Source organism: Amblyraja radiata, chromosome 31 (assembly GCF_010909765.2).
Source record: "Amblyraja radiata isolate CabotCenter1 chromosome 31, sAmbRad1.1.pri, whole genome shotgun sequence".
Lineage (NCBI taxonomy): Eukaryota > Metazoa > Chordata > Chondrichthyes > Rajiformes > Rajidae > Amblyraja > Amblyraja radiata.
Window position 1 is genome coordinate 27,214,350 of NC_045986.1, and position 18,813 is coordinate 27,233,162.

At 47.9% G+C, this 18,813-nt stretch overlaps 1 protein-coding gene across 2 annotated transcripts in view; it reads right to left on the bottom strand.

Moving 5' to 3' along the window:
• The window catches only part of acap3 (ArfGAP with coiled-coil, ankyrin repeat and PH domains 3), a 168,339-nt gene that overhangs the window by 40,280 nt on the left and 109,246 nt on the right, over window positions 1–18,813 (bottom strand). For both annotated transcript variants that reach the window (XR_004416567.1, XM_033048279.1), the window contains exon 10: window positions 16,850–16,861. Coding sequence is in view for 1 of the 2 variants with exons in the window: in XM_033048279.1 (XP_032904170.1) it covers window positions 16,850–16,861 (12 nt within the window). In the remaining variant the exon portion in view is untranslated. The remainder of the gene's footprint in view (window positions 1–16,849; window positions 16,862–18,813) is intronic.

The window sequence follows — 18,813 nt, forward strand, 5'->3', positions numbered from 1 at the left end:
GTTAATTCACTCTCTTGTAACAGATGGTTTAGCCAGGTTAACGCCGCCCTGTTGCCTCGACTCGAGCTACTGGGAGAAGTTGGGCAGACCAGGACTTTATTCCCTGGAGCACAAGAGGCTGAGGGGGTGATGGTACAGAGGTGAATTTAATCATGGAGGTGGCAGTCTTTATCCGGGGAAGGAAAATCTAGAAAGCGGTTTAAGGCGAAAAGGGAAAGATTTAATAGGGACCTACATTTTCCCACAGAGGGTACGGGTACATGGAACGAGCTGACAATAGACAATAGACAATAGGTGCAGGAGTAGGCCATTTGGCCCTTCGAGCCAGCACCACCATTCAATGGGATCATGGCTGATCATCCCCAATCAGTACCCTGTTCCTGCCTTCTCCCCATATCCCCTGACTCCGCTATTTTTAAGAGCCCTATCTAGCTCTCTCTTGAAAGCATCCAGCGAACCCGCCTCCACCGCCCTCTGAGGCAGAGAATTCCACAGACTCACCACCCTTTGTGAGAAAAAGTGTTTCCTCGTCTCCGTTCTAAATGGCTTACCCCTTATTCTTAAACTGTGGCCCCTGGTTCTGGACTCCCCCAACATCGGGAACATGTTTCCTGCCTCTAGCGTGTCCAAAGACTGCTGGGACGTGTATAGAGACAGGCTGTGGTTCGACAACGTTTCACCAGAACAGGGTTAGGGTGAGGTCCCTCGGGATGCCACTTGCAGGGCCGGTGAGCAGACGGGCTGTGTGGAGGGAGTGCATGGCCTCGACGGGGGGAGTGGCCTCGACGCCTGGAGCTCGGCTGCACCGGGCACCGCTCCAAGTGGACGAGCACGTGGACCGCACGCGGCCGACAGCGGTGGATCGCAGCTACGCTTGGCCAGGGCCAACAGACCTTCATGGTCAGATCAAGGGCCCTTCACTTACAACAACAAATGGTGCCAAACTGACAACTGTGTACACTGTGTCAGTGTCCAGCTGCTACACACCTGGACTGCATCTGAGATGCTGATCTAATAAGTATCCTCCCTTTTTCCTTCCTTCTCCCCCCCCCCCCCCCATCAGTCTGAAGAAGGGTTTCGGCCCGAAACGTCACCTATTTCCTTCACTCTATAGATGCTGCTGCACCCGCTGAGTTTCTCCAGCATTTTTGTGTACCTAGTATCTATAGTGATACTTGTACTGAACTGAATGCAAACATTAATTTCACTGCACCTCGGGACATGTGACAAATACAGTCCCAGGCCATCCTAGCATCCGTTTTGGGAAGTCCCTGTGTCCTTGCAAGTCATGGGCAGAACAGCGCGGGAATCAAACACTACTAAAATCTGAAGAAGGGTCTCGACCCGAAACGTCACCCATTCCTTCTCTCCAGAGACGCTGCCTGTCCCGCTGAGTTACTGCAGCTTTCTGTGTCTATCTTCGGTTTAGACCAGCATCTGCAGTTCCTTCTTACACACCACTGTAATCTTAACGCACCTTCACCCCGATCCCCAAGCGTTAAGCATTTAATCCGACTGATACCCAGTATTAATGGTGGAAGCAAACCACGGAATAAATACAAGATTAAATCACAGCCTCTACAAATAGAAAATGGTGCAGCATAATCGTTTTATTATGTTAAACCATGGAGCTGCTATTTCGGGATCCTGCATGAAGAGAATATCGTTCCAGCCCATGGCAACAGAACCGGCTGTGGGTTGATAGTCCTTCCCACTCCTGCATGTTGCGTTATCTTATATAAGTGGCCTCTTTTTGTCAATACTTACACAGGCACAGCCAGAAGGATTATGTCACCTTTATTTTCAGGGCTGGTTGAATCTCTGACATGGTTATTCTTACTCACTGCTGATTAGAAGCTTGAGTGCGGCTGGCCACTCACTAATCGACACACACACAGCCACCGAGTGGACAATGTCCACCCACCCTGGCCTCAACCACTGGACCCCTGCACTTGTTAAAACCAGGCCAGGGTGGGAGACGAGCGGAGGGTGAGATCCCGAGATTTTACCTTCCCTTTGAACTAACCCCCCCGGCCCTGCTGCTGTGTGATTGAGTGATTCCTGAGCTGCCAACATCAGATTAGGTTTCCCGAGGTCTTTCAAAGGCAGCAATGCCCATGGCAGTGAATGTGCATGGCTGTCCTTTAGACTATAGAGATACAGCGTGGAAACAAGCCCCTCGGCCGACCAGCAATCATCCCGTACACTGGCACTTTCCTACACACAGAGGGGACATTTTACAATTTATACCAAAGCCAATCAACCTACAAACCTGGACATAAGATGCTGGGGTAACTCAGCGGGTCAGAAGGCCTCTCCAGAGACGCTGCTTGACCTACTGGGTTACTCCAGCACTTTGCATCTAACTTCAGTGTATACCAGCACCTGCAGTTCCTTTTTACACAACCTACAAACCTGCATGTCTTTGGAGTGTGGGAGGAAACCGGAGCTCCCGGTGAAAACCCACGTGGTTAGTCAAGTCAAGTCAAGTTTATTTGTCACATACACATACGAGATGTGCAGTGAAATGAAAAGTGGCAATGCTCGCGGACTTTGTGCAAAAAGACAAACAAACAACCAAACAAACTACAAACAGGATGGAACAGAATCACATATTCACACATTACATAACTTGTGGGCGGATAGAAAAAGGAAAAAAAACACCAATTTAAAAAAAACAGTAGAATGGTTCAGTAATGTTAGTCCCTGGTGAGATAGGAGTTTACAGTCCGAATGGCCTCTGGGAAGAAACTCCTTCTCATCCTCTCCATTCTCACAGCATGGCAACGGAGGCGTTTGCCTGACCAGCTGGAACAGTCCAGTTGCAGGGGTGGAAGGGGTCTCCCATGATCTTGTTAATATGGAGAACGTGCAAACTCCGTACAGACAGCACACGTAGTCAGGAACGAACCTGGGTGTCTGCCGCTGCGCCACTGTGATGCACTAAAAATGTTTTTTGCGAACACAGTCCCTCACGACCTCAAACGTTGCAGTCAAATATCCCGCATTTGTGGGGCATTAGTTCACACGGAGTGCAATGGGATAGCTTTGTGCTGCGAGATCGGCCTTCGTGGACACTGATTCCCCCCCCCTCCCCTCCCCACCCCCCCGTCAAGGAAGTACCGCAGGGGAGATAATGATAGAAGAGGCATGAAATGTAAAGCCAGAGGATGGGATATCGGGGAAGAGGTAAAGGGGGTGAGACTTTTAAAAATCCATAACCCTGTGACCCATGGACACTAATAATAACAGAGCCGCCCTGTACCTGGAACAACACTCCATCCCAAGAGAAAACCGCTCGGGAAAGTGAAGACCAGCCACCCAATGGTGCAGCGGTAGAGTTGCTGCCTCACAGCGCCAGAGACCCAGGTTCCATCCTGACTACGGTGCTGACTGTATGGGGTTTGTACGTTCTCCCCGTGACCTGCGTGAGTTTTCTCCGAGATCTTCGGTTTCCTCCCACGCTCCAAAGACGTACAGGTTTGCAGGTTAATTGGCTTGGTATAAGTGTAAATTGTACCCTAGTAGTGTGTAGGGTAGTGTTAATGTGCAGGGACCGCCGGTCGGTATGGACTCGGTGGGCCGAAGGGCCTGTTTCCGCGCTGTATCTCGAAACTAAACTAAACTAAATCATCTGTAAGCATTCGATTATTTAAAAAAACTATTGGATCTGTGGTCAACAGTTCAAAGAAAATCTTTCATAAGATTTTGGGTTGCTACAGAGGATATATTTACCAGAGGCATGTCTCTTAAAAAGCTTATTTGGTCAGCGCCTGAAATAGTCTATCGCAGTAGTCATTTGCCTGCTCTGAGCCGTAAGGAAAGTGGTTTTTCTTGTAGAAACTCTGCATTTTCATTTCACTAATGGAACACAAAATGACTTATAATGGGTTTTAAGTGCCATGTACTTCCATTGCAAACTTTCCTTTTAAATGTACACAAAACAGGTTGCAGTTGGGAGTGCATTTTTCTATAAAGTGCTGTGAGCGATGTCCGGCGAGCGTTAGAAGCAACTGTATTAGAAACATAGAAACATAGAAATTAGGTGCAGGAGTAGGCCATTCGGCCCTTCGAGCCTGCACCGCCATTCAATATGATCATGGCTGATCATCCAACTCAGTATCCCGTACCTGCCTTCTCTCCATACCCTCTGATCCCCTTAGCCACAAGGGCCACATCTAACTCCCTCTTAAATATAGCCAATGAACTGGCCTCGACTACCCTCTGTGGCAGAGAGTTCCAGAGATTCACCACTCTCTGTGTGAAAAAAGTTCTTCTCATCTCGGTTTTAAAGGATTTCCCCCTTATCCTTAAGCTGTGACCCCTTGTCCTGGACTTCCCCAACATCGGGAGCAATCTTCCTGCATCTAGCCTGTCCAACCCCTTAAGAATTTTGTAAGTTTCTATAAGATCCCCTCTCAATCTCCTAAATTCTAGAGAGTATAAACCAAGTCTATCCAGTCTTACTTCATAAGACAGTCCTGACATCCCAGAAATCAGTCTGGTGAACCTTCTCTGCACTCCCTCTATGGCAATAATGTCCTTCCTCAGATTTGGAGACCAAAACTGTACGCAATACTCCAGGTGTGGTCTCACCAAGACCCTGTACAACTGCAGTAGAACCTCCCTGCTCCTATACTCAAATCCTTTTGCTATGAAAGCTAACATACCATTCGCTTTCTTCACTGCCTGCTGCACCTGCATGCCTACTTTCAATGACTGGTGTACCATGACACCCAGGTCTCGCTGCATCTCCCCTTTTCCTAGTCGGCCACCATTTAGATAATAGTCTGCTTTCCTGTTTTTGCCACCAAAATGGATAACCTCACATTTATCCACATTATACTGCATCTGCCAAACATTTGCCCACTCACCCAGCCTATCCAAGTCACCTTGCAGTCTCCTAGCATCCTCCTCACAGCTAACACTGCCCCCCAGCTTAGTGTCATCCGCAAACTTGGAGATATTGCCTTCAATTCCCTCATCCAGATCATTAATATATATTGTAAATAGCTGGGACCCCAGCACTGAGCCTTGCGGTACCCCACTAGTCACTGCCTGCCATTGTGAAAAGGACCCGTTTACTCCTACTCTTTGCTTCCTGTTTGCCAGCCAGTTCTCTATCCACATCAATACTGAACCCCCAATGCCATGTGCTTTAAGTTTGTATACTAATCTCTTATGTGGGACCTTGTCGAAAGCCTTCTGGAAGTCCAGATACACCACATCCACTGGTTCTCCCCTATCCACGCTACTAGTTACATCCTCGAAAAATTCTATAAGATTCGTCAGACATGATTTACCTTTTGTAAATCCATGCTGACTTTGTCCAATGATTTCACCACTTTCCAAATGTGCTGCTATCCCATCTTTAATAACTGACTCTAGCAGTTTCCCCACTACCGATGTTAGACTAACTGGACTGTAATTCCCCGTTTTCTCTCTCCCTCCCTTCTTAAAAAGTGGGGTTACGTTTGCTACCCGCCAATCCTCAGGAACTACTCCAGAATCTAAAGAGTTTTGAAAGATTATTACTAATGCATCCACTATTTCTGGAGCTACTTCCTTAAGTACTCTGGGATGCAGCCTATCTGGCCCTGGGGATTTATCGGCCTTTAATCCATTCAATTTACCCAACACCACTTCCCGGCTAACCTGGATTTCACTCAATTCCTCCAACTCCTTTGACCCGCAGTCCCCTGCTATTTCCAGCAGATTATTTATGTCTTCCTCAGTGAAGACGGAACCAAAGTAGTTATTCAATTGGTCCGCCATATCCTTGTTCCCCATGATCAACTCACCTGTTTCTGACTGCAAGGGACCTACATTTGTTTTAACTAATCTCTTTCTTTTCACATATCTATAAAAACTTTTGCAGTCAGTTTTTATGTTCCCTGCCAGTTTTCTTTCATAATCTATTTTTCCTTTCCTAATTAAGCCCTTTGTCCTCCTCTGCTGGTCTCTGAATTTCTCCCAGTCCTCCGGTATGCTGCTTTTTCTGGCTAATTTGTACGCATCATCCTTCGCTTTGATACTATCCCTGATTTCCTTTGTTATCCACGGATGCACTACCTTCCCTGATTTATACTTTTGCCAAACTGGGATGAACAATTTTTGTAGTTCATCCATGCAGTCTTTAAATGTCTTCAATTGCATATCCACCGTCAACCCTTTTAGAATTAATTGCCAGTCAATCTTGGCCAATTCACGTCTCATACCCTCAAAGTTACCTTTCTTTAAGTTCAGAACCATTGTTTCTGAATTAACAATGTCACTCTCCATCCTAATGAAGAACTCAACCATATTATGGTCACTCTTGCCCAAGGGGGCACGTACAACAAGACTGCTAACTAACCCTTCCTCATTACTCAATACCCAGTCTAAAATAGCCTGCTCTCTCGTTGGTTCCTCTACATGTTGATTTAGATAACTATCCCGCATACATTCCAAGAAATCCTCTTCCTCAGCACCCCTGCCAATTTGATTCACCCAATCTATATGTAGATTGAAGTCACCCATTATAACTGTTTTGCCTTTGTCGCACGCATTTCTAATTTCCTGTTTGATACCATCTCCAACTTCACTACTACTGTTAGGTGGCCTGTACACAACACCCACCAGCGTTTTCTGCCCCATAGTGTTTCGCAGCTCTACCCATACCGATTCCACATCCTCCAAACTAATGTCCTTCCTTTCCATTGCGTTAATCTCCTCTCTAATCAGCAACGCTACCCCACCTCCTTTCCCTTTCTCTCTATCCCTCCTGAATATTGAATATCCCTGGATGTTCAGCTCCCAGCCTTGGTCACCCTGGAGCCATGTCTCCGTGATCCCAACTATATCATAGTCATTAATAGCTATCTGCACATTCAACTCATCCACCTTATTACGAATGCTCCTTGCATTGAGACACAAAGCCTTCAGGCTTGTTTTTACAACACTCTTACCCCTTATACAATTATGTTGAAAAGTGGCCCTTTTTGATTTTTGCCCTGGATTTTCCGGCCTGCCACTTTTACTTTTCACCTTGCTACCTATTGCTTCTACCCTCATTTTACACCCCTCTGTCTCTACGCTCACACATTTAAGAAACCCTTTCCCTTTAACTCCATCCTCCACTATCCCATTCGACACCCCACCCCCCTTATTCAGTTTAAAACCACCCGTGTAGCAGTGGCAAACATGCCTGCCAGAATGCTGGTCCCACACCTGTTAAGATGCAATCTGTCCCTTTTGTACAGTTCCCCCTTACCCCAGAACAGATCCCAGTGATCTAAGAATCTAAATCCCTGCCTCGTGCACCAGTTCCTCAGCCACACGTTCAGGTCCCGTATCTCCCTGTTCCCGCTCTCGCCAGCACGAGGAACTGGAAGCAAACCGGAGATAACAACCCTGGAGGTCCTGCTTTTCAGCATTTTTCCGAGCTCTCTAAAGTCACGCTGCAGAATATTCATCCCCTTCTTTCCGACATCGTTTGTGCCGACATGCACTACCGCTTCCGGATGTTCACCTTCGCCCTTGAGGATTTTCTGCACTCTGTCCGTGACATCCTGGATCCTGGCACCAGGAAGGCAGCACACCATCCTCGCATCCCGTCTGTTGCCGCAGAAACCCCTGTCCGTACCTCTCACAATGGAGTCTCCCACTACAATGGCGTTGCCTGCCTTAGGCCTTTTTGGTTCTGGCTCAACAGCCCTATTCGCATCGCAAGCCAGTCCGCCGCTCAGTGTAAACACCTCTTCTGTCCCGACAGCTTCTAAGTGGGTATTAATAATGGCGTTTCTTGAGCAAGTACAGGTGGCACAATCTCCAGTGTAACAATGTGAGCCACGAGTCCCAGTCCACAAACCTACTCCTCGGTTGGCAAGCCCGTCCTTGGAATTTCCCAGAATAGGACCACAATTGCTCCAAGTCATCAGAAGTTTAGACACAGTTTCCTTCACACAGTCGCCCCCCCCCCTCGGGGTTAGGTTGGGTTGAGTTGGGGCTTTCCAACTCAGCTGACGTGTCTGGACAAATTAACATTTTGACGTGGAGACTCAAGGAACTGAAGGCGCCGGTTTACCAAAAAAAAAAAAAGTAAAGTGCTGGAGTAACTCAGCGGGTCAGGACAGCATCTGTGGAGAACGCGGAGAGGTGATGTTTTTCGGGTCGGGACCCGTTTCTTCAGACTGAAGGGGAAAGGGATGGTGGGCTAATTTCCTTCGGGGGGGGGGGGGGAGAAAAGATGTTTCAATTGACAGCGTTGTGAAGGAGATGGGCCGAACCCAATCCCGTCAACAATGGCCAACGTGATGAGTGTCTCAGACTTAGTGGAGACACTACGGGTGGTGAGTGGGAGAAACAGGTACAAACTGCAACCTGTGGTTGGTGGGAAGCATTGCCACATAACGTGCACGGAATTTGAATGACATCACAGAAATGGGACTGCATTCCCGGAGGATTGAACCGTGGAGAATTGTGTTGAGGAGGTTAATTAATGCGACGGTCCTTAATTGAGGCATCGAGTCAGACTGCACGGAAACAGGCCCTTGGCCTAACCCGTCCATGCCGAACAAGATGCCCCTTCCCTCTTAACCTTTCTGATCTAAAGGTTCATCCGTTCATAAATGATAGGAGCAGAATTAGACCATTCGGCCCATTAAGCCTACTCCGCCATTCAATCATGGCTGATCTATCTCTCCCTCCTAACCCCATTCTCCTGCCTTCTCCCCATAACCCCCAACTCCCGTCCCAAATCAAGAATCTATCTATCTCTGCCTTAAATATATCCATTGACTTGGCCTCCACAGCCTTCTGTGGCAGTAGGTTTACTGGTTATACACCTCACCTGATAACTAGGGCCGTCCTGTTTCTTTTGGGTTGTGTGTGATGGTAATATGTTTGGGTCGTGTTAGGCAAGCTGATATAAAATATGAAGGTACTTCAGCAGCCTTTGTCGAGGGGAGTTGCCTCTAAGTGCAGCACTTCACTAATGTAGGAACGGCCGCTTCTCAATCAATGCTGGAGAGTCCCCAGTCCATTAACCCATCCGTGTCCTCACAGTGCCCTTGATCAGCAGTGGGCTCGGAGACGTTGATTGCTGAGCTGTGTACGATGCTCCAGACTCACAGGGGGCCGTGATTCACTCGCCCCAGTCCCCGGCTCACAGGAAGGGATTCCATTAGAATTCTTCAGCTGGGGAATTACGTCAGGCTGGTGCAGGCAGCCTCAATAAATTAACACCAATTAGCTCATGAGAAGGGCAAACGCAAAATGATTCAAGGTGATTTAATGAAAGGGGATGTTGGCAGGCACGTACGTAAGGTGCTCACATTTCATTCCCTTTTCTTCCATTTTGGCAGAGAAGTCAAACCGGTTTAATAGGTGGACGGCTGCAGTTAAACAAGTGCACGAGAGCAGATCTAGATTCTCCCGTATCCAACTATCATTTGCCAGACTTGGCCCCTCTCCCACCACTCTTCCAGCTTTCTTTCCCCCCCCCCCTCATTCCTCCCCCCCCCCCCAACCACAATCAGTCTGAAGAAGGGTCTTGACCCGAAGCATCGCCTATCCATGTTCTTCAAAGATGCTGCCTGACCTGCTGAGTTACTCCAGCACTTTGTAACTGTTGTAAACCAGCATTTGTAGTTCCCTATGTACACATTTCCATGTCTTATTCAACCAATTTCTATCAGTGAAGTGAATTTCAGTAGATCTTTTAGTAGCATGTAAAGGAGAAGGGCTTATAAATCCCAAGACACATGAAAAAGTTATGTAGTTAGGAACTGCAGATGTGTTTAAGAAGGAACTGCAGATGCTGGAAAATCGAAGGTAGACAAAAATGCTGGAGAAACTCAGCGGGTGCTGCAGCATCTATGGAGCGAGGGAAATAGGCAACGTTTCGGGCCGAAACGTTGCCTATTTCCATCGCTCCATAGATGCTGCTGCACCCGCTGAGTTTCTCCAGCATTTTTGTCTACCTAGGAACTGCAGATGCTGGTTTATACCAAAGTGCTGGAGCTATCCTTGATCGGACATTGCTGGCTTTACCTTGCACTAAACGCCATTCCTTTGTCATGTGTCTGTCTACTGTAAATGGCTCAAAATATAATCATGTGTTGTCTTTCCGCTGACTGGATAGCATGCAACAAAAGCTTTACACTGTACCTCAGTACACTTGAACTGTCACGTAAACTAAGCTGTAACTGTAGGGACTGGCTCCGGGTCTGAAGAAGGGTTCCGAGCGAAAACGTCACCCATCCTTTTTCGCCAGAGATGCTGCCTGACCCGCACAATGCTGGAGTAACTCAGCGGGTCAGGCAGCGCCTCTGGAGAGAAGGAATAGGTGACGCTTCGGGTTGAGACCCTTCTTCAGACTCTGAATGGACTTCAGGGTCCAAAGTAGGGTCTCAGCCCGAAATGTTTAGAAGGATATGAGCTAAACGCAGACTCAAATAAAGGGGAAGCCATTTAAGTCTGAGGTGAGAAAAAACTTTTTCACCCAGAGAGTTGTGAATTTGTGGAATTCCCTGCCACAGAGGGCAGTGGAGGCCAAGTCACTGATTTAAGAGAGAGTTAGATAGAGCTCTAGGGGCTAGTGGAATCAAGGAATGTGGGGAGAAGGCAGGCACGGGTTATTGATTGGCCATGATCACAATGAATGGCGGTGCTGGCTTGAAGGGCCGAATGGCCTCCTCCTGCACCTATTTTCTATGTTTCTATGTTTCTAAACGGGACTAGCTTAGATGGGGCATCTTGGTCGTCATGGGCAGGGCAGGCCGAAGACCCTGTGACTCTGTGACACTGCTGAATGATAGAATGAAGTCCCACACTGAATCCAGGAGTTTGGACTGCCAGATACGAAGAGATATTCACATATCAGCACATTGTCATTTGATTAAAGAAAACTCAGAGAGCGAGATTGTTCGCGTATTTAAACTGCAGATAACCAGATCAACTTAACTTCCGATTGTGATCGGCATTAGATGGGATGAGTGAAAATGTAACAAGCTCTGTAGAATTATCTGTCTTTCCCCACAGGGTGTAAGGAATATAAATAGACTCACGGCAAAATCAACTAATGTGTTTGTTCATTTGTTAAAAGAAGCATTGAATAAATAAAATCAATTGGTGCAGATGATCAGGTTCCCTGAGGAACACAATGGCTCACGTGCAGATAGTACTCTCAGCGAGAGAGGACGAGCTCTTTGTGACATTGGCTAAGATGGCCGTGTTCTCAACACAAAATGTCTGGAAGCCAGCTAGCAATGGACCAAATACTCCATGTACTAAAGGACACAGTGGCGCAGCAGTAGAGTTGCTGCCTCACAGCGCCGGAGACCCGGGTTCGATCCTGACCTACGGGTGCTGTCTGTGTGGAGTTTGTACGTTCTTTCTTGTGACCGCGTGGGTTTTCTCCGGGCGTTTCAGTATCCTCGAAGTGGGAGAAATATTGGTGGAAAAAGAATGGGGGGGAGAAAAAGAAAGAATGGGTGTGTATTCAGGTGGAGCAAAGGGAAGGGAGGGGGAGAAAAAGGGGGGGGGGTTGTTTGTAGATTAGCTACCTACGATTGGAGAATTCGATGTTCATGCCATTGTACGCTACACAAGCTGTTCTTGCAGTTTGCACGTGGTCTCACTCTGTCAATGGAGGAAAGGTCAGTGTGGAAGTGGGAAGGTGAGTTAAAATGGTGAAGAAACCGGGAGACTGAGTGCTCGTGTTCGCTAGTGTTCTGAGTTGACTTTAATTTTAGTTTAGCGATACACCGCGGAAACAGGCCCTTCGGCCCACCGGGTCCACGCCGACCAGCGATCCATCCCCACACACACACGTGGACAATTTTACAATTTTACCAAAGCCCATTAGCAGACCAAACCTATACGTCTTCGGATCATGGGAGGAATCCGGAGATCCAGGAGAAAACCCTCGCAGGTGACAAGAAGGACGTACAAACTCCGTACAGACAGCACCCGTAGTCGGGATCGAACCGGGGTCTCTGGCGCTGTAAGGCAGCGACTCTACCGTGTCGCCCTAATGGTTTGGCATTGTGTACAGCACCGGGGTTGTGGGCTGAAGGGTACGTTCCCATGCTTTACTGCACCATAGCAGCAAGATAATTGATGCGGCTTCAGTTCCCGTTTATTCACAGTACCTATTCTCTCTTTATAAGGACTGAAGAGGCAGCAATACGGGGTAGGACAAAGAGGCATAAGATGATGCACAGCTAACACAGAGCTACAGCGCGTGGCCAATTGTTCCAGCAGGCAGCTGCTCTAACGTGCTTAATGAGGAAAGTCTAAAGAGTTTCACTACCAATCAGTTTATTATTTTGAAGCACCCTTGCGTAAAATGCCGAGCTCTGGGCTACAGCTAGTACTGTTCAATTGTTAAAACAATGAGAGGCAGCGCTGAAGTGGATTTTTGTCAGGTCCACCCCCTGGGCTACACACTTGCCAACCATGGTAACCGTCAGCTAACTCACTGCAGAGAGCATTCTACCTTCAGGTGGAAGGTACAGGAGCCTGAAGACTGCAACGTCCAGGTTCAGGAATAGCCACTTCCCCACAGCCATCACTCAAACAAAACTCTAAACATTAATACCCATTATCTGTTTATTTGCACTTTATCTGTTTATCTATTCATGTGTGTATATATTTATATAATGGTATATGGACACACTGATCTGTTCTGTAGTCATGCCGACTATATTCTGTTGTGCTGAAGCAAAGCAAGAATTTCATTGTCCTATCTGGGCCACATGACAATAAACTCTCTTGAATCTTGTGATCCAATGTGCAGGAAGGAACTGCAGATGCTGGTTTAAGTCAAAGATATACACAAAACGCTGGAGTAACTCAGCGGGACAGGCGGAATCGCTGGAGAGGAGGAAAGTGATCCGATCACTGGGGAACCCAGCATCCACTTTAAGCACAGTACAATAATAATAATAATGGATGGGATTTATATAGCGCCTTTCTAATACTCAAGGCGCTTTACATCGCATTATTCATTCACTCCTCAGTCACACTCGGTGGTGGTAAGCTACTTCTGTAGCCACAGCTGCCCTGGGGCAGACTGATGGAAGCGTGGCTGCCAATCTGCGCCTACGGCCCCTCCGACCACCACCAATGACTCACACACATTTACACACATTCACACACAGGCAAAGGTGGGTGAAGTGTCTTGCCCAAGGACACAACGACAGTATGCACTCCAAGCGGGATTCGAACCGGCTACCTTCCGGTTGCCAGCCGAACACTTAGCCCATTGTGCCATCTGTCGTCCCGTTTGTGTTTGTGTTGAGAGATATAATATATTATTTATTTATTTTTTAGATTTTCAGCCAATGCAGTACGTTGTTCCTGGATTACTGTTTAAAATTTTTTTTTTAATGGGATCCTGAGGGGCAACCCATTCACTCAGAGGGTGGTGGGTCTATGGAACGAGCTGCCGGAGGAGGTAGTTCAGGCAGGTACTATAACAGCATTTGAAAGACACTTGGACAGGTACATGGGTAAGAAAGGTGAACGACGATATGGGTCAAAGGTGGGTAAATAGGACAAGTTTAGATGGGGCATGCAGGTTGGCGTGGACAAGTTGGGCTGAGGAGCCTGTTTCAATGCTGTATGATTCTGACTCTAAAACAATAGACAATAGGTGCAGGAGTAGGCCATTCGATTCAGCACAGCCATTCACTGTGATCATGGCTGATCATTCACATTCAGTCCCCCCCGTTCCTGCCTTCTCCCATATCCCTTCACACCTCTATCTTTAAGAGATCTATCTAACTCTCTCTTGAAAGCATCTAGAGAATTGGCCTCCACTGCCTCCTGAGGCAGAGAATTCCACAGATTCACAACCCTCTGTGTGAAAAAGTTTTTCTTCATCTCCATTCTAAATGGCCTACCCCTTAGTCTTAAACTGTGGCCACTGGTTCTGGACTCCCCCAACATCGGGAACATGTTTCCTGCCTCTGGCGTATCCAAACCCTTAATAATCTTATATGTTTCAATAAGATCCCATCTCATCCTTCTAAATACTCCTTCTAAGTATACAAGCCCAGCCGCTCCATTCTATCACCATTTGACAGTCCCGCAAATCTCGGGAATTAACCTCGTGAACCTACGCTGCACTCCCTCAAAAGCAAGAATAACTGATGAATGTCCAAGTGCCCTGGGACTATTTAAACAAGGCAGAGTGTTATTTTGGTTGTGGCATTTGTAGTATACACCAGAAGGCAGCCAGTACCATCAAAGACCCTCACCACCCTGGACACGCTCACTTTTCACTCCTGCCATCAGGAAGAAGGTACAGGAGCCTAAATACAGTGGCCACCAGGATCAAGAACAGATTCTTCCCAACAACCATCAGGCTCTTGAACGCTAACCTCAGCTATGAAGTACAGGCCCCATATCTGAGGCAGGATGTGCTGGCATTGGGGAGGGTCCTGAGGAGGTTCCCAGGAATGAGTGGGTTAACATATGAAGATGACTCTTTGATGGCACTGGTCCTGTACTCGCTGGAGTTTAGAAGGAAGAGGGGGGACCTCATTGAGACTTACTGACTAGTGAAAGGACTGGATAGAGTGGATGTGGAGAGGATGTTTCCATTAGTGGGAGAGTCTAGGACCAGAGGCCACAGCCTCAGAATAAAAGGACACCCCTTTAGAAAGGAGATGAGGAGGAATGTCTTTATTCAGAGGCTGGTGAAGCTGTGGAATTCATTGCCACAAACGGCTGTGGAGGCTGACAATGGATATTTTTAAGGCGGAGATTGATTAGTACAGGTTATGACGAGAAGGCAGGAGAATGGGGTTGAGAGGGAAAGATAGATCAGCCATGATTGAATGGGCCAAATGGCTTCATTCTGCTCCTATAACCAATGACTGTCGTTGGTTGGAATGAGGACAGCACCTGCAAGTCCTTTTGTTTCTACAGGCGCAGGTATTGCCTGTTGTGTCAGGATGCTGCTTACAGCAGCAAGGTGACACAAATGGAGACAATATGTTGTTATTGATCTGCACTGGCCAGAGCTAAAAGTACCAACATTAAATCTGTTCACACATCGCACAGATTCCTGGACAAATGAAACCTAGTGATTTACATGTTTAATTTCAAACTCTGAGATTGCAGCCATCGTTGTGAGGTTGCCGAGCGCGCTGTTCCATGCCGTCATGCTTCCGAGCAGCCGGCATTACTCACTGCCTCCGCTAATCTTGCCGGAGGGACTCAGAGTCTGATCCCCCTTCCTCAGGGAAATCAGGAGACGCGTACATAGTAATCCCTCGTCCCATTAAACAGTGCCGCAAATTAGCCTGAATTCACATCAGTCTGACCATCCTTGCTCACATTTCAACGGGCGGGTTTAAACACTCATAATTACAGATTTGACTGATTGATTGAAAGACGCAGCGCGGAAGGAAACAGGCCCTTCGGCCCATCGAGTCCACGCCGACCATCGTTCACCCGTTCGCACTAGTTCTATGTTATCCCACTTTCGCGTCCACTTCCGACACACTAGGGGGAAATTTACAGCGGGCCAATTAACTGACAAACCCGCGCGTCTTTGGGACATGGGAGGAAACCAGGGGCGCCCGGGGGAAACCCACGCGGGTCACAGGGAGAACGTGCAAACTCCACACAAAGGCAGCACCCAAGGTCAAGATCAAACCCGGGTCTCTGGCGCTGTGAGGCAGCAGCTCTACCCGCTGCACCACTGTGTATTCCCAGATTCTGCTGACAATCACAGTGACAAATAACATTCCAGTCACAGAAGAGAATCAAACATTCTAGGCAAAAATACAAAAACATTACTGCAATTTCAAATATATTATCTGTTTTCTTTAACCGTTCAATAATAGCTACAATAACCAATTCAATTTGTGTGTGTATATTCTCTTATTGTGGTCTGGTATGTACACCTCCTCGGTCACAAGTTCACCATCTCCAACAACAATAAGTTAGCTGGTAAATCCCCGCATCCTCTTGGTGTTGCTGCCTCCTCAGTGCCCACTAACAGCACCAAGGAAGTGGTTCAAAGGGACTAGCAGCCATCTTGGAAGCCAAATGGAGGGAGGGCTCGTGGGTCTTGCAAAGGGAGCCACGGCTGCTCATACAGAGGGGGCAGACAATGTCTCTTTACAGGAGGAGAGCTCGAGTCAGTGAAACTATTGATGAATGCAACAGAGTTTGGGAAGGAACTTAGTTTAGTTGTACAGCGCGGAAACAGGCTCTTCGGCCTACCTAGTCCGCACAGACCAACGAACCCCGTACATTAACACTATCCTACACACACACTAGGGACAATTTACAAATTACACTTATACCAGACAATTAACCCACAAATCTGCACGTCTTTGGAGTGTGGGAGGAAACCGAAGATCTCGGAGAAAACCCACGCAGGTCACGGGGAGAACGTACAAACTTCGTACAGACAGAACCCGTAGTCGGGATTGAACCCGGCTCTCTGGCTCTGCAAGCGCTGTAAGGCATCAACTCTACCGCTGCTCCACCGTGCTGCCCCACAGTTTAGTTTAGAGATACAGCGTGGAAACAGACCCTTCGGCCCACCAAGTCTGCACCGACCAGCGATCCCCGCACACTAGCAGTATCCGACACACGAGGGACAATGCACAGTTTTTAACCGTAGCCAATGAACCTGCAAACCTGCACGTCTTTGGAGTGAGGGAGGAAACTGAAGATCTTGGCGAAAACCCACGGTGACGGGGAGAACGTGCAAACTCCGTACAGACAGCATCTTATTAAGATGCAACTTAATAATTTTCGTTTTTAGAATTTAATCAATTAAAAAGCACACATCTAAACAGACACACTACAAATAGACGAGCAGGATTTATTTTTGACTGACCTGTAACAGCGTCTGTGGCGGTTTGATGGAAGAACATTGAAGAGACCGTGGGAGAAAAGAGAGACGAGGACAAGTTAGTATATTGTCACCTGGTTTTACTCAGAAATATAATGTGGTCAGGGTGATGAGACTGTTGAGCAGCTTCCTGTGTACTCTCCCCACCCCCCCCCCCCCCCCCCCCCCCCCCCACACCCCCCACCCCCACCACCGCAGTCAGTGTATTTAGTACGAACACACTGAGGATGACCTTGCAGCAGCAACACATCGATGGTGCAAGTGGTTTAGCTTCACATTGACGTCACGGATAGAACACAGAGCAGCCTTCTCCATTATCTGGTCAACTTTGTGCCCAGACTGCAGTGGACAGAGAGGGGGGGCTTCACGTTGGATTCACAACCCAGTTCTGGTCGCCCCAGTACAGGAAGGATGTGGAGGCTTTGGAGAGGGAGCAGAAAAGGCTCACCAGAATGTCGAAGATAGACACAAAATGCTGGAGAAGTTCAGGCAGCATCTCCGGAGATTACGGATGGGCGAGGTTTCGGGTCGGGACCCTACGCCAGGGACCAGCCTGGATTAGAGGGTGTTAGCTACAGGAGAGGGCGGACAGACTTGGATTGTTTTCTCTGGAACGTCGGAGGTTGAGGAGAGACCTAATGCAAGTGTATCACAATTATGAGAGGCAAAGATAGTAAAACAGTCAGTACCTTTCCCCCAGGGTGGAAATGTCAAAGACTAGCGGGCACAGCTTTAAGGCAAGGGCAGCAAAGTGTAAAGGAGATGTGCAGGGCAGGGTAGTGGTGTGGGCCTGGAATGTATTGCCAGGGTGGTGGTGGAGGCAGATACAACAGTGTTGTTTAGGAGGCTTTGACAGTGGTGTTTAGGAGGCTTTGAGACAGGTACATGGATATGCAGGGAATGGAAGTACATGGATCATGTACAGGCAGAGAGAGACTAGTTTAACTTGGCATCATGTTCGGCACGGACATAGTGGGCCGAAGGGCCTATTCCTGTGCTGTACTGGTCTATGTTGTTACCTCCATTGTACTAAAGAAGCCGTGTGACCAGTGGGTCTCCTCACCCCAATCCCAGAGTTCCTCACGCAATGTTCCATCGCTCAAGTTTGAAGAGTTTTTTGGATTTAAGAGGCTTTTAGAAAACAACATGGAAGTGCAGGGAGTCACGGATCAGGTCGTGGATCACGTGCAGCCAGGTGAGATCAGTTTAACCACACTCAGCACAAACATTGTGGGCCGAAGGGCCTGTCCCTGTGCTGTCCTGTTTTATGTTCTTGTTGTGCTGACCCCGTGGTCTTTCAGTTGCTTTTCAGGTCGTGTTTAATCTGGGAGGGTCAGTTTAGTTTAGAGATACAGCGCGGAAACAGGCACTTCAGACCACCTAGTCCGCTCCGACAAGCCATCCCCGCACATTTAACACTAGCCTGCACACTCTACGGACAATTTACATTTACAACAAACCAATTAACCTACAAACCTGTATGTCTTTGGAGTGTGGGAGGAAACCGAAGTTCTCGGAGAAAACCCACGTAGGTCACGGGGAGAACGTACAAACTCCATACAGACAAACACCCGTAGCCAGGATCGAACTAGAGTCTCTGGCCCTGTAAGCGCTGTAAGGATTCAACTCTACCACTGCACCACCGTGCCGATAGGTGCTAGAGACTGCAGGATTTTGACGGGTATGGATTTGCTGCAGTGACTGACCACGGTATCAGGAACCAACAGCAGCATCAATATCGGAGCCGCTGCTGAACTGATTCCATTCCACCTGTTAAATCAATGGCTCCTGTGAGGGACACTAATTAAACATGGCAACGTTGCCTCTCTGGGGATTGTCTGTCTTGCTGCACAGCCTCTGCTCCTGTTCGACACCTTAATTAACAAATGCATCATCCATGTGTACCAGCGGCCACGGTCCAGCCCCTTGTTCAGTGTCGCTCGTAAAAC